The sequence below is a fragment of the Chaetomium strumarium genome, assembly GCF_033439665.1.
Source record: "Chaetomium strumarium strain CBS 333.67 chromosome Unknown B0T15scaffold_4, whole genome shotgun sequence".
Lineage (NCBI taxonomy): Eukaryota > Fungi > Ascomycota > Sordariomycetes > Sordariales > Chaetomiaceae > Chaetomium > Chaetomium strumarium.
The window spans coordinates 3,283,712-3,296,799 of NW_026944432.1; the positions used below are offsets into that span (position 1 = coordinate 3,283,712).

The 13,088-nt window shown below is 54.8% G+C and overlaps 4 protein-coding genes across 4 annotated transcripts; 1 reads left to right on the forward strand and 3 right to left on the reverse strand.

Moving 5' to 3' along the window:
- Positions 1–22: 22 nt before the first annotated feature.
- B0T15DRAFT_534203 (ankyrin repeat protein) lies at positions 23–293 on the forward strand (the record flags this gene model as incomplete). Its single annotated transcript, XM_062869423.1, has 1 exon — positions 23–293. A coding segment is annotated over one exon (271 nt), but the record flags the coding sequence as incomplete, so codon positions are not given.
- Positions 294–1,538: 1,245 nt separating this feature from the next.
- On the reverse strand, positions 1,539–1,733 carry B0T15DRAFT_396335 (uncharacterized protein; the record flags this gene model as incomplete). The annotated part of the gene is made up of 1 exon (XM_062864831.1): positions 1,539–1,733. A coding segment is annotated over one exon (195 nt), but the record flags the coding sequence as incomplete, so codon positions are not given.
- Positions 1,734–4,440: 2,707 nt separating this feature from the next.
- On the reverse strand, positions 4,441–5,765 carry B0T15DRAFT_575274 (uncharacterized protein; the record flags this gene model as incomplete). The annotated part of the gene is made up of 5 exons (XM_062870983.1): positions 4,441–4,965; positions 5,001–5,091; positions 5,188–5,493; positions 5,528–5,570; positions 5,641–5,765. The coding sequence occupies 5 exons, from the start codon at positions 5,763–5,765 to the stop codon at positions 4,715–4,717; spliced, it is 816 nt and encodes a 271-aa protein (XP_062721839.1). The 3' UTR covers positions 4,441–4,714.
- Positions 5,766–9,182: 3,417 nt separating this feature from the next.
- B0T15DRAFT_217488 (uncharacterized protein) lies at positions 9,183–9,778 on the reverse strand. Its single transcript, XM_062862758.1, has one exon. It carries the CDS (start codon positions 9,664–9,666, stop codon positions 9,253–9,255), a length of 414 nt encoding a protein of 137 aa, XP_062721840.1. The 5' UTR covers positions 9,667–9,778; the 3' UTR covers positions 9,183–9,252.
- Positions 9,779–13,088: the final 3,310 nt, after the last annotated feature.

A 13,088-nucleotide genomic window follows, 5' to 3' on the forward strand; every position in this document is an offset into this window, starting at 1 on the left:
CGGCGCCGATTACGAGGCGAGGGATAATAATGGCCGAACGCCGCTGCTATACGCTGCTTGGAGCGGGCACGAGGCGGTCGTGCGGCTGCTGCTCGAGAAGGGCGCCGATCGCGATGCGAAGGATGTCTTTGGCCGGAGGTCGCTGCTGTACGCTGCTTGGAGCGGGCGCGAGGCGGTCGTACAGCTACTGCTCGAGAAAGGCGCCGATCGCGAGGAGAAGGATGGGATTGGCCGGACGCCGCTGTTGCACGCTGCTCAGGACGGACACGAGGCGGTTGTGCGGCTGCTGCTAGAGAAGGGCGCCGATTGCGAGGCAAAGGATGATAAGTATGGCCGGACGCCGCTGTCGCACGCTGCTTGGAATGGGCACGAGGCGGTCGTGCGGCTGCTGCTCGAGAACGGCGCCGATTACGAGGCGAAGGATAGGATTGGCCGGACGCCGCTGTCGCACGCTGCTCAGAAGGGGCACGAGGCGGTTGTATGGCTGCTGCTCGAGAAGGGCGCCGATCGCGAGGAGAAGGATAGGATTGGCCGGACGCCGCTGTTGCACGCTGCTCAGGACGGGCATGAGGTGGTTGTACGGCTGCTGCTAGAGAAGGGCGCCGATCGTGACGCGAAGGGTGATAATGGTTGGACGGCGCTATCGTATGCTGCTTGGAGCGGGCACGAGGCGGTCGTACAGCTGCTGCTTGAGAAGGGCGCCGATCGCGATACGAAGGATGATAAGCATGGCCGAACGCCGCTGTCGCACGCTGCTCGGAGCGGGCACGAGGCGGTCGTGCGGCTGCTGCTTGACAAGGGCGCCGATCGCGACGCGAAGGATGGTAGGTATGGCCAGACGCCGCTATCGCTTGCTGCTCAGAACGGGCACGAGGCGGTCGTGCGGCTGCTGCTTGACAAGGGTGCCGATCGCGAGGCGAAGGATGGTAGGTATGGCCGGACGCCGCTGTCGCTTGCTGCTCAGAACGGGCACGAGGCGGTCGTGCGGCTGCTGCTTGACAACGGCGCCGATTACGAGGCGAAGGATGGTAGGTATGGCCGGACGCCGCTGTCGCTTGCTGCTCAGAACGGGCACGAGGCGGTCGTGCGGCTGTTGCGCAAGAAGGGCGCCAATCGCGAGGCAAAGGATGACGATGGCCGGACGCCGCTGTTATACGGTTGTTGAACTCGACTCAATAGCGAAATGCTTCCCTTTCCAAAACTCTATTCCTTTTTTTATCATAGTGTGATATAGAAGGGGTCTGGGACAACGTGTAACTTAAACTTTAGTTACTTACCTATTCTGATACCTTCCGAAGTCTTCTATTAGCCCTAGTTAATTACTAACACTTGGTCTTGAAGTGGCGATTCAGATTCTGGGTATATTACCTCATGTATCACTATCCTTCAGCTATGTACCATGGTGAGCCGGGTTAGTAAACTAAGTCCCTCCGTCGTTCCCCCGTCGCTGGGCCGGTTGTCCAGATGCCCTCACCAGGATGGCCTGGAAGTTTGGCATGAATCTTCCGCATTGCGGCAACTAAGAGGCATAAGCGGCGTCACCGCGAGGCACGATGGGCATACCTACTGTCGTTGTAGGCCTCTATACGCATCAAGCGTTCGAAAAGGCTGTCGAAGTTTCTCTCCAGGAGCAGTCCTTTGCGGTAGGCTCGTTGCAGAATAACGTAGGTGCTCTTTGCTTCGGTCTTCAGAGTCTTTGCAGCCGGTTCCTCGCGGACTATACGCGAGAGCTGTAACGGTCAACGAGTATATTTGCAACCTGGTTGATGACGACTCTACGAGTACACTGAGGTTGAAGAAAGAAAAGGAAGACGAGAGAACTTGGCGGTCCATGAACCGCTAATAAGCTGAGGCGCGCCCGGTGGTCCGGGCGCGCCGGGGTGCAATCTGGGAATAGCTTCGTCCAGTGGGTTCAGGGATCAAGAGTTCAGGGTTAGGGTGGCCGAGGGTCGCCGAGGCCCACCTCGGGCTCAGCCCGTTACATCTCACAACACAAAACGAACTACATGTGCGGCCCCCGCACTTTGTGCTGCTGTTCTGGAACAAAAGCAAAGCGCGTTTTCCTCCGGGAGACTCAATCTGGGAGGTCTTACAAGACGACGAAGAGGCGGATCGATCGGCTCTGGCTCGAGAGAAGAGGCGCGAGTGCGTTCACGTCTTTACCGCTATGAAATATGCGTCTGCTCCTAGGACTGCCTCGTTCTGGAGTAGGGCCTACGTCGTGCAGAAGATGAAAGACGGCGGATACTGGGAGGCTTACATCTGGAGAGTCGATACCTGGACACGAGTTACAGAGGGTGTCAAGGTGAAGGACGGTGTCGTCCTGAAGGGGCTCTGGAGCGAGTAGGGTAGAGGGTCTGACGCGGCGCCGAGAGAAATCTTGGATTCTTGGTCTAAGAATTTGCGTATTGCAAGTCCTTGTGAGACCATTATCTTTCCTAAAAAGGTCTAATAAATAAGGCCTAGGTGGCAAGCATATAAGGAGAGAGGGGATGCCTATAGGAGCAGAGTTTGCGATTTCGCGAGGGCTCATAGAATGGAATCATTGGCACTCTCCCTCTACTAGCGGTACATCACGGGGCCATGCGCCACAGCTGGTCTGAGCATCTCACACTACTACTACTCTCCCTTTCTTCTTTCTCCGGCTCCTCCTTTTCGGACTCCTCCTTAGCCATATAGCGCATAGCTATAGCCTTCTTCTTTTCTTTCTCTTTCTTCTTTCCCTCCTTCTTCTCCGCCTTTTCTTTTTTCTTTTCCTTGGCCGGGGCGGCAGGGAAGGGCGAGGTCGGCGCGGCAGAGAGGCGGTTCGAGCGGTAGGGGTGACTATGGCACAATCGATTTGAGGTCGGGGACACTGTCCAGGTAAACCGCCGCTTCACCTTCGCACAACATGTCGATGGCTTGGAGTATCTGCCAGTTCGGAGTCTTGGATCCGGCGGGGGCCGCTCGAGTGAATTCCCATTGGAGACGACTCAGCCATCTGGCAGCCGAGGACATTCCGTCGAAACGACCACACATGCCGAAACTGGGGAGGGGAACCATGGCGCGGTCCTGGCCTCCGGCTTGGGACATGTCCTCTTGAGTTGACATGGTGTAGTGGGAAACAGGCAGTGACGTGACTCGAGCAGGGTCGATAGCCGGTGGATTAAATAGTGGTGAGTGTGACGGGTGTGTAGGAAATGGGGATGAGCTCAGAGTTGATAAGTTGTTGAAGCCAGCGTCCAGAGAGCCGAAAACAGGGCGTGTTCGGCTGGGGATTGTTCCGCGGTACGTCCACCAGAAAAGGACGATGAACTTGGAGATAGCTTCATTGATGGTATGATGAATTGATTGGTCGAACAAAAGTAGGGGCCCTAGGCACGCCGGCGGGAGCTTCGTCAGGAGGCCCACTTTTCCCGATCTACCGGATCCGAGCCCGGGGGCAGAGCTCCGGAGGCATCAAAACTACGTTCCATGTACTGTGACACATCCTGAACATAATCAAGCAACAGAAACGTGGAAACACCGGTGAATAACAGGGGAGACACTTACTGCGCTGGGCCTCTTGGGCAATGAGACCCGATGTCTCAGGGTTCACGATGTTAACGCGCCAAATGGCGCGAAGCCCCTACATGTTTGTCCCGTATCGGCCCGTAACTACTAATGACCGGTTGTTGTTAGCAATATCTCGTTTCTCCTGAGAGTGCTAAGGGACAAGGGACCAAAGGTTATGTAGGAATATAGTAGCCTGTTGGTAACATACTCTCGGCACAGGAGCTCTCAAGCACGGAACCCTGGAGGGGGGAGGAGGGGGGGGGGGGGGGGGGGTGGAGCTGGCGGGGCCGGCGGGGAGCTAAAAGCAGGCCGACCGGGCGAACGGTTGGCCGCGCGGCGTCGAGGAGGGACGTAAAGTGCGGGCGAGGCGCCGGAAAGCAGGCATAAGCTAGACGCGGCGACCGCTCGTCGTCAGCGTCCTCTTCACTGCCGGATGGGCGATGGCCACCATATTCTTTCAGGCCGACCCCGGAACTGGTCCCACTCCAGGAAATTCGAGGCATAAATGATGGCCTCTCCGTGGGTGTGGACATCGTTTCGCTAGAGAGGCCGTACTCTTGCTTGTGAATGAGCTCCGCTAAGTCAAACGCTTGGGCAAACTGGAGGGCCATGGCAGTAACACGCGGGACGACGTGCTCCGTCAGGCACAAGCAAATCAGGACGTCGTGGAGGATTTCTCAGACTGCTCTTCGCTAGCGTATCATAGGATAGCAGCGTGCAATTGGAGTGCATGAACCCCCGGTTTTCTATTGGTAACTTGGAGTCGTCTTGCTGCGGGCCGAGTCTGAGCTCGACAGAATCCTTTCTTGCCATGTCCATGTTTCAGCTTGCCCCGCCTCTCGTTCATATTGCCGTGTCCGTCGCTTATTTTGCCGGAGTCTCGAGGTGGAGTTACGACGCAGCGAAACGCGCTCGACGACAAATTTGCAACCTCCTCCGTGAAGTCGTCTTCGTCTTTGCCTTGCTTCTGCGCCATCCGACTGCGCTGCCTCTTCTGACCTTGGATGCTTGAGCTGATCAAGCCAAGAGATTGGCGACCGCGTAACTCTAAGAGTCCGGCTGTCTGCGTCGTATAACAACGCGCAATCCTCGTGTTCAATATATCGAAAGTGTAGAGGTAGTTTCCTGGGGATTCCGAGATCTTAACGCGAGGAACGCTCATACCTGGGTTCCCACTCACTCATGAGCTGAGGATAGTGTCGAAAGTCTTCGGCCATGTCATATCCTCGGCCGTCACATCCCGATATGTGCCGTTGGAGCGGAGGGATTTGTCGATAAAGACCGGCCCAATAAGGGGCACCGATTCTCGAAGCTGGTCCAAGTCGACACCCTCCGTATCGGTCAGTGTGCCGTCGAGGTTGGCCTCGCTGGGCCCTCCAAGAGATCTCGGATGAGTGGCTGGCTGCAGGCGGCTTCCGCTTCGCCAAAATGCTCCCGCAGATCGGGCAGGACGTGGTCTGGCTCACTCTCAGACCGGGTGGTGGCGCTGCGAACCACGAGACGAGCGGCACGGAGCTGTTCAGTCGACCAGCTGCTGGCCGCAGGCAAGCTCGCCACCTTGTTGATGTGTTTTGACGGCAGCAGAGGCCACCGTGACAAGACCGAACGGTCGGTGACGGTGTCGAAGTAGGGGTCGGTCATCATTTATTGTACGAGGGCCGAGTAAAAGTTCCCCATGACTAGGTTGCGGCGGGTCGAGTACTCTGCGATAGACTGCGGGGGCTCTGCCACCCACGCGTATCGATTAAAGGGTGTAACAATAAGAAGCCTAGCAGCCATCTCCTCCATGCCAACCTTGAGCTCGCTGATGTCGGCGGCGTGCTCACTCATGGTGCCCGTGCATTCCATCACCTTCTCCTTGACCTTGAGGATGCGGTGCGACAGCACTCCGCTCTCCTCATGGGCAGCGTCGAGGACTTCATGGAGGCTGGTGGCCTGGGCCTGTGTATCAAACTCTGCCTCGAGAAGAAATAAGAGGTGTAAAAAGACAGACTTCGACCTTGAGATCGGTCCTGGTTGTTGAGAGGAAGAGGACTCTGCGACATGTTGGGCAGCGTATTAGGAGACGCTATGCGCCTAAGCCACCGGGGCATTTGGACTGCTTACCGGGTTCTCGGTGGCTCGCTTCCTCTCCGTGCAGGGTTGGCGGACGCGGCTTTTGTCTTTAGGTTGACGGGTGCAACCGCGCAGGAGCCTGGGGCAGTGTTGCCTCCATTTCCAGAATTTGCCATCGATGTTGACTTCAGCTGTGCTATCATGGATCGAGCGACCGAATTAGCTGCTTGGATTTTTCAACCCTTGTATCGAGAACATGTAGCTGAGATGTTTGCCAGGGAAGGTCTGCGAACTTTGTCTGGATAGAGCGATGGATGATTGTTCTGGGCATATCATCGAGATGGGCGGTATTGGAATCATTCAAGTTTGTGATGGTACCACTGGTGCTCGTCGCCTTAATGGCCCATGCCTTGGTCCAGAGTCGGTCGAGAGAAACGACATAGAAAGGAAGGAACCACGGACTTTGCACGTTATTTGAGAGTAAACAAGGCAAGCACGCAAATGACGCTCAAGGGGTAGGAAAGTATAGTAAAGTTTAGGGGTAGAGTAAGAAACAGGAGTATAATAAAAAGATACTTTAGTCTGATAAAAGGTAATATCTGCAATAGAACGAGGCAAGGACCAAGGAGAAAACGACGTTAATAGCACAAACTCACGGGTCAATGACTCGCGAAGAAATTACGAAACAACGCGTGTTCTTTGTCGGACAAGTTAACTTTCAGATGGTTTTAACGCGTAGGGAGGAAATAACCTCGAAACCGACTTTCTGGTGACTTAGAACTGTGTTCCACTCGGCCCAGACTGACCTCCCATTCTCCTTGACTGATAAGAGCCAGAGACGGATCTCCTCGCCGCCGGTCAGAGGTTTGAAATCCTCGCATGACGCTTCTATATGTTTGCCGTACAGTTTATCTTTGGGGTATTGCTGATCTTTCTTCAAGCAGTTGCATTCAACCTGCCAGTGCCGCCACATTCTACCACTTGTGACCGTCGTCTTCATAAAAACACCATGGACGCCGGAACTCTATTTCCCCTCTACAGCCTCCCAACCGTCACCAGCACCATCACCAACGCCGCTAGCAGCACCATCACCATCCACAACTATCTCAGATGCTAATCTTTCTCCCTGTATGTCCCCTGACCCCCTGCGCTTTCGAGTCGGCTGCGTATCGTCAACGACCACTCCTTGCGACTTTTCCGTGTCGCTCATTGCCAATCTCTCTGGCGTCCCGATTTTCTATTCGCTTGCTCGACTCTCTTCCCCTTCACCTTCGCGGTTAACGGTGTTGATGTGCCTAGTACCCCGTACTCAACCTTCTGGCGGGCCATGGATCGCGTAATCCGAGAGGCCGGTATCACCGAGGCCAACGCCAGGATTTTCACCGAGAGGATGTTCAGCTATCTGATAGTGCGGGTCGAGCAACCGCTCCGCGAGGGATACGAAATCGTAGGTGACCAGGGCTGACCTTGAGCCATTGGAGTCATCATCATGAACGCTGACGGCGACTTCAGCTCAGTTTACGCCACCCAGAACTCGCAACCTGGATGCGGGAGCACGTGGACCTCGAAATTACGTGGAGCCCGTTCCTCGACAGCCTGACCGGCATCTTTCATGACTTCTTCCTGCGGTACTACACCGTCCTGGCGTTTTCGCGCCTCCTCTTCCGGGGGATGAGGGAGGTCATCCGCGAAGCGCTTGTTGGTTCCATGCGATATCCCGGGGAAGATTTTATTGCTAACATTGCTCCATTCGTAGGATCCCGCTGTTGTGCGCGCTTTCGATGCAGCCATGGACGCCTTGGACGCTTTGGAGCCTCCTCCTGAGTTTCTTGCTGGTGATGATGAAGAGGGGCAGGGGGAGAATGATGGGGAAGATGGAGAAGAGGATGGAGAAGAGGATGATGACTCATGAGGAGGACGAGACTGCTGGCGGAAGTTAAAGGGGTCCTATAACACGCTACGGCAAGCTGCGGGAACACCGCGGCCGCAGTACATTTATAGCTGCAAGTTCAACCAGTCACTCAGGAGTTAGGATCGCCCACACGACGACGTTGCTAGCGTGGATCATCAACGCAAAGACTCGGGAGGTATGGTATGTGAAGGTTTGCCTAGGTGTTGATCCATGATAGCTATTCACGCATCCCTTTTCATCACCCCCTTCCACGCTTCATCTCGTCACCTTGCTCCAATGAAGCATTTTGAACCGGAGCGGCCTCAAGTAGGCGTAAGATGAGGGCGCCCGCTGCGAGGTCCAGGGTTTGACATAAGGATGAAATCTCAATCACACCAATTCGGCGCGAGATCATTTGAGTAAGGGGGCAAAAAGGGCTAAAAGCTTGGAATAAGGGGGGCAGCTAATCCTCACTGCGATGAGAGGCAGTGCGCAAATACCTGAATCGAAAGTCAAACACATGAACGTCGGTGGTGCTTGAGCCAGAGTAGAGATTTACTAAGTAGCCGCGGGGAATTATGTGCGTGTGAAACCCCAGATTGCACCCACCGTCATGATTCGCAAGAACCCGCGTGTTCAATTCCATGACCAATGCTTCAAGACGGAGGTGGTTCTGTCATTAATGATCAATTGTCTGCCTGCCAGTCATACATTCCTATACGGTTCTCAAACCACAACGAATGGGAACGATGAAGTACAGAGAGGCGAATATTCAGTCTAAAGTACAAGCCTTTTAACCAGGCGACACTAAAACGCTTCTTGACCCAACCAACAGGCGGCTGAATAATTCCCAGAACGTTGAGGACCAAGCAAAGAGCGGGACATGAGAGGAATACCCAAATATAGCCCGCAACAAAACCACCCATCTTCCCCTCCCTATCCCTCCATATCCGTATGGCATACATCCCTGGAGCACTAAGTATATCAAACACAGTACTCCGACCGCTGAATCCAGACGACCTTCGGACCTCCCCGGAAGCCCTCCCCATCTTATACTCCATCAGACCAATCGAGAGCTTCCGTCAGCCTGCAGCAGCGGCCAAGCCGAAGCGGCCAAGTCCCCAACCCCGGGACGTCGGGAAATCGCGCAAAACGCCACAGCCGAAGGGGCCGAAGAGGAGACAAGAGTAGAAAAAGGAAGGTCAGAAAATGCGCCCAGGCGGCAGGGACGCGATGCCAAGCGGCCACAGGAGACGAGCCACGGCGGAGACATACAGGAAAGAGCCGGGCTATGCCTGCACAATGCACTTAGATGCCTGTGGTGCAACCCCATGGTCCCCATCATAGTGTATCTTTAAAGGCTATTTCAGACAAGAGGTCTTGGCCGGCTTTTGGGGCTGCTTGGCTCTGGGGGTTGGGTTCCGTGGTGCCCTTCCTTGTGTTGCTTGGCGATCGGCAGAGGTGCGCTGGGCATTTCGGGTCTGATGCTTGTTTGTTCTCCTTGCCTCCGTCTCCTTTGGGATTTTGCGTGGTTTGTGCGCGGGCAAGGTTTCGGTTTTGGCTTCTGTTTTGGTTTCGTGTTCATCGGGTGGTCTGTGTGCCACAGGCAAGTCGTATGATCCGGTCGCGGTGACGTTCGGATGATGTGTTTGCGGGTTAGCGTACAATGGTGAGTGACGGTACGCTGGGTTACTGTGGTAACTGCCAGGACGGCTGGCCTCCGTCTCTCTCCCGCGCGTTCCCTCCACCCCTCGTATTGGTCGTGCCGTGCCTTATGCCACCCGCTCAAACCGATTCAATCGTGGTGGCGGTTCCCAGGATATCCTGGGCGTACTTTGTGGCTTATGGATGCGTGGCTTTTGTGGATGGGTTGGAGTGTGACGGCGAGGAGAACGCGCAGCAGCTATGTCAACATGCCTGACCAGCGGAGTGTCGACGACAGATGTCTTTCCCAAAATTACCGTAGTGTCGGTGTTGCCGTGTTCTTCGGTCCTTTTCCTGTCGTCTTTAGGATACGGTGTTGGTGTGCGGTAGCGGACTGGTTGATGTGGGCAGCGCTCTGACCTGCACCATGTCGGCGGGACGAGCCAATTTGGCTGCTTGTCGAGGAACCTCTCCCCCCTCTCTGAGAGCCTAGAAGTATCCAAAGATCCTCTTGACGCGCATCTAGACAGCACGGAACCCATGCTGCTGGCGTTCTTGGGACAACGACAAGCAACGAGGCGAGCAGCAATCAGAGAAGTAGCAACGAAGACACGTCCTGCAGAGTTGTGTTTTCGCGGGTAGGAGAAGGAGTCGTAATGCTGGGCTCACAATCATGGACTAAGTTTGAGGAAGGATGAAAATGGCGCAAACCGGGTTGGTTGGAAACTGAGAGGGGACCATGTGTCTTAAGTGCTGACGAGCCTCGCTATGTTTGGATCCAATCAGCGCGAGTGGCAAGTTGGCAACATACAGAAACGGATTGAACGTATAGTACTTGGGGCGAAAACCTAAGGTAGATAGGTAAGGTATTCAAGGTATGTCCGTGACCATATGGCACGATTATTGTGAGCGTACCACTAGTTGCACGGCGCACCATGCCTTGGCCCTCCCGAGTCTGTGTCTTGGCGGCCTTGTACCGACCGATGAAGCAATGTAAATCAGATTGGAACATCGACTTGCAAGGCGCTAGGCAATCTTGGCGCTTGCGTCCTCGAGAGCCGATGCATCAGATAAGCATTCACCCGCTGGTTGTAGCGAGAGCAGCATTTCTTTGAAGCCAACTCCCCACACTCTGCATTTATTAAGTCTTTGCCGTGGTTTTGGTTTGTTGTGTACACACTGCCTTACCTTAGGGCCTCGAGGTAATTCGGCGCCCGAGTCTCGTCACTGCAAAGACAGCTGGTTGCCGTTTTCGGAAGCTTAGTACCTTAGGTAGCTTACTAGTAGACGGAACATCCCGCTCGACAAAAGCTCCATGGTTTCCGCGTTTCCTCTGCTCATTTCTCACCACAATAACGCCTGCAAGAACGAAGGTTTCTCATCAAACTGCCTTGCCGCAAGTCCGGCGCACAGATGGATCTTGGCTGGGGCACTTTGCCAAGACGTTCATCCTCGACGCAGATCTTCTCGGCATCGACAATCGCGGCCCGATTCGGCAAGTGCCGCGACATCTCCTACAAGAGCAGTCGAAGTGCAAGCGTAAGCTGAGCCACAGCCTTTCCAGCTCGTCTTCCTATTGCAAGCTCATGCTCCTTTTCTTCCTATCAGATTCCGTCCGCCGCGCCAAGATGAGCACACGACAACCACTGAGGCCCCCCTTGCGCAATCCTCCAAGTTCACATACGGCACTTGCCCGTCACTGCACGACTGCGTACGCGCGTTAACGGCTATGGCAGCTTGGCTGTGCGCCCACGCAACCGATTAATTGTCGCGACGACGTCCTTCGACTCGGCCATGAGTGGCACAAGCGTCTTGGCCAGGCTCATAATGACGGAACCCGAAAGGCGAAACATGTCGACGTGTCGGATGGCTCCGACTTGAACTCTTGGCGCGGGAGGCAACTGTGCGGTCCCTTACGATTGTTCGCGCCGCCACCAAAGCTGTCCTCAACGGCTTCACAGGCGCCAAGGATCTGGCGGGAAGTCACTTCTGGGCTTGTATTCACCACGCAACTGACACATGACCTCAACGATGTCCTGCAACCGGTGGTCCATGGTGAACTTGCGAGAAGCACACGACCCTGTTATTCAGGAAAGCCGGTCGTCTCGCGGTTGCCACCAGCCAAACCAAACCAGTCATGGTCGGGAAACGATCCTCAGCTTATCTCTCACACGGTTATTCAGATCGCCGCCAAGCGTCATCTGCCGCGTTGGCCGCGCTTGGCATCAGAAAGCCCAACGTCCTCCGAATTGCCAAGTCGTTACACTGTTGATTCAGAACTCTTGGCGTTCTTCATCGCCCGGCAGGGTACGCAGCATCAACGCAACATGTCTCAAGGAAGCCGTACTTTCCGGTGGTAGGTTTTGGCTTGACGAACGCGAGGAGATTCATCGGATGCCGGGATGCTTCATATAAGGGAAGGTCGCAGTGTTTGTGGCGATTGTTTCGGCACCGGGCCTAGTCTGAGGGGCTCTGCTGCAGTGTTCACAGAGTGATCGGCAGAATGAATCGAGGGAAGAGGTCCGCAACCGCAGAGCCAGAGCCCCCGAAGCGTGGAACGGGCCATTCCTTGGAGAGACTCTCATCCTACGCGTACGTGGATCACAGTCGGCGGTCATATACCCAATCCCGAGAGCATCTGATGTCGGGTCCGAGGGTTCCGTTTCAGTTAGGGTGGGATTGAGCTGTTGAAGCCTGGCCGCATTGAATCGACGACCCACATCCACTGACGATTTCCGGCAACTCTCCGGAGAAACAGCGTCTAGACAGCTCCGGCACATTAAGCTTCCTGAATATGCTATCAGGGGAAAATCTAACGACATCGAGACAGTTATGTTGTTTCGGTTCTGCTACTTGGCCTGTCCGCGACAAAGTTTCGGCGACATTCACGAGCCGCTGGTCTGGAATCCGGGGATGCGGGGCCCCGCAGCGGGGATCCACTATCCGCTCCGGTCCATACCAGGGTGGGGATATGATCTAGCAAATGCCCGGTCTTCGGGCCCGGTTCGAGGTTCGACCGATGCAATATTCAACGATGGGGTTTCCTCTATGCACGCATCAACCATGTTGGACGTAATGTGTTAGAGCGAATACAGTGGACCCGCGGTTGTCGTTGAGGGCTCATTGCTGCCGGTCGGAGTATCCAAACGCCAATTGCGAGTCCTTCAGCTAACCAAGTCGATCTCTGCGAGCCCAATGATAGTCAAATCGAGGAAGTGTTGAGTTACGGAATATTCCGAGTGGATTGATCACGACGAAACCGAAGCCAGCTATTGATGTCAGCTTTACTATGTTAGCACATGCTGATGATGGCTTTGGTAAAGGACCTCCGGAAAGGTCACACAACGGAGATGGGCGTCAGCCATCTGTTCCGGTACTCGCCCAATGCACTAACACTCCTACTAAGGCAGAATGTGTTACAGCCCAGTTCATCCGGCACCATATTATCAGTTGCCGACACGTAAGATTAGCTGTACAAGTACAATACAGCCCGCAGCGCTCCTATGGGAAGATCCAACCACGAGAGTGTCCGTCCGTGGAAGCTTTTGGCTGAGAAGTCAGCTCCGGCTTCTAGCAGCGTGCATGCGAGTAAATCGTATACTTGCCAGCTATGGCACTGCAAGGAGTCACGGCTGCAACTCTTACCGGACTTATAGTTGATCGTTTCCCCTGTGACCACTCAACATGAACAAGGGCGATGTTTGACTACTATACTGTGCAGTGACGGTAAGGCAGCAGAGGAGACTCCAGAAAATTTGCCGCATTCTCATCCATAGTCACAGGTCTATAGATTATGAAAATTGATGAATCTGGGCTTTGCATTTGCAATTCATTCGACACGCAGTTCTGCATTACCCCTGAAAACGGAGGTGACGAGCTCTATAAGGCGCATACTCGCTCCTAGGCGCGCAGCTGGTACTAGGAAACATCGGTGGGACTCCGTTAGATGATATCTTTGTCAAAG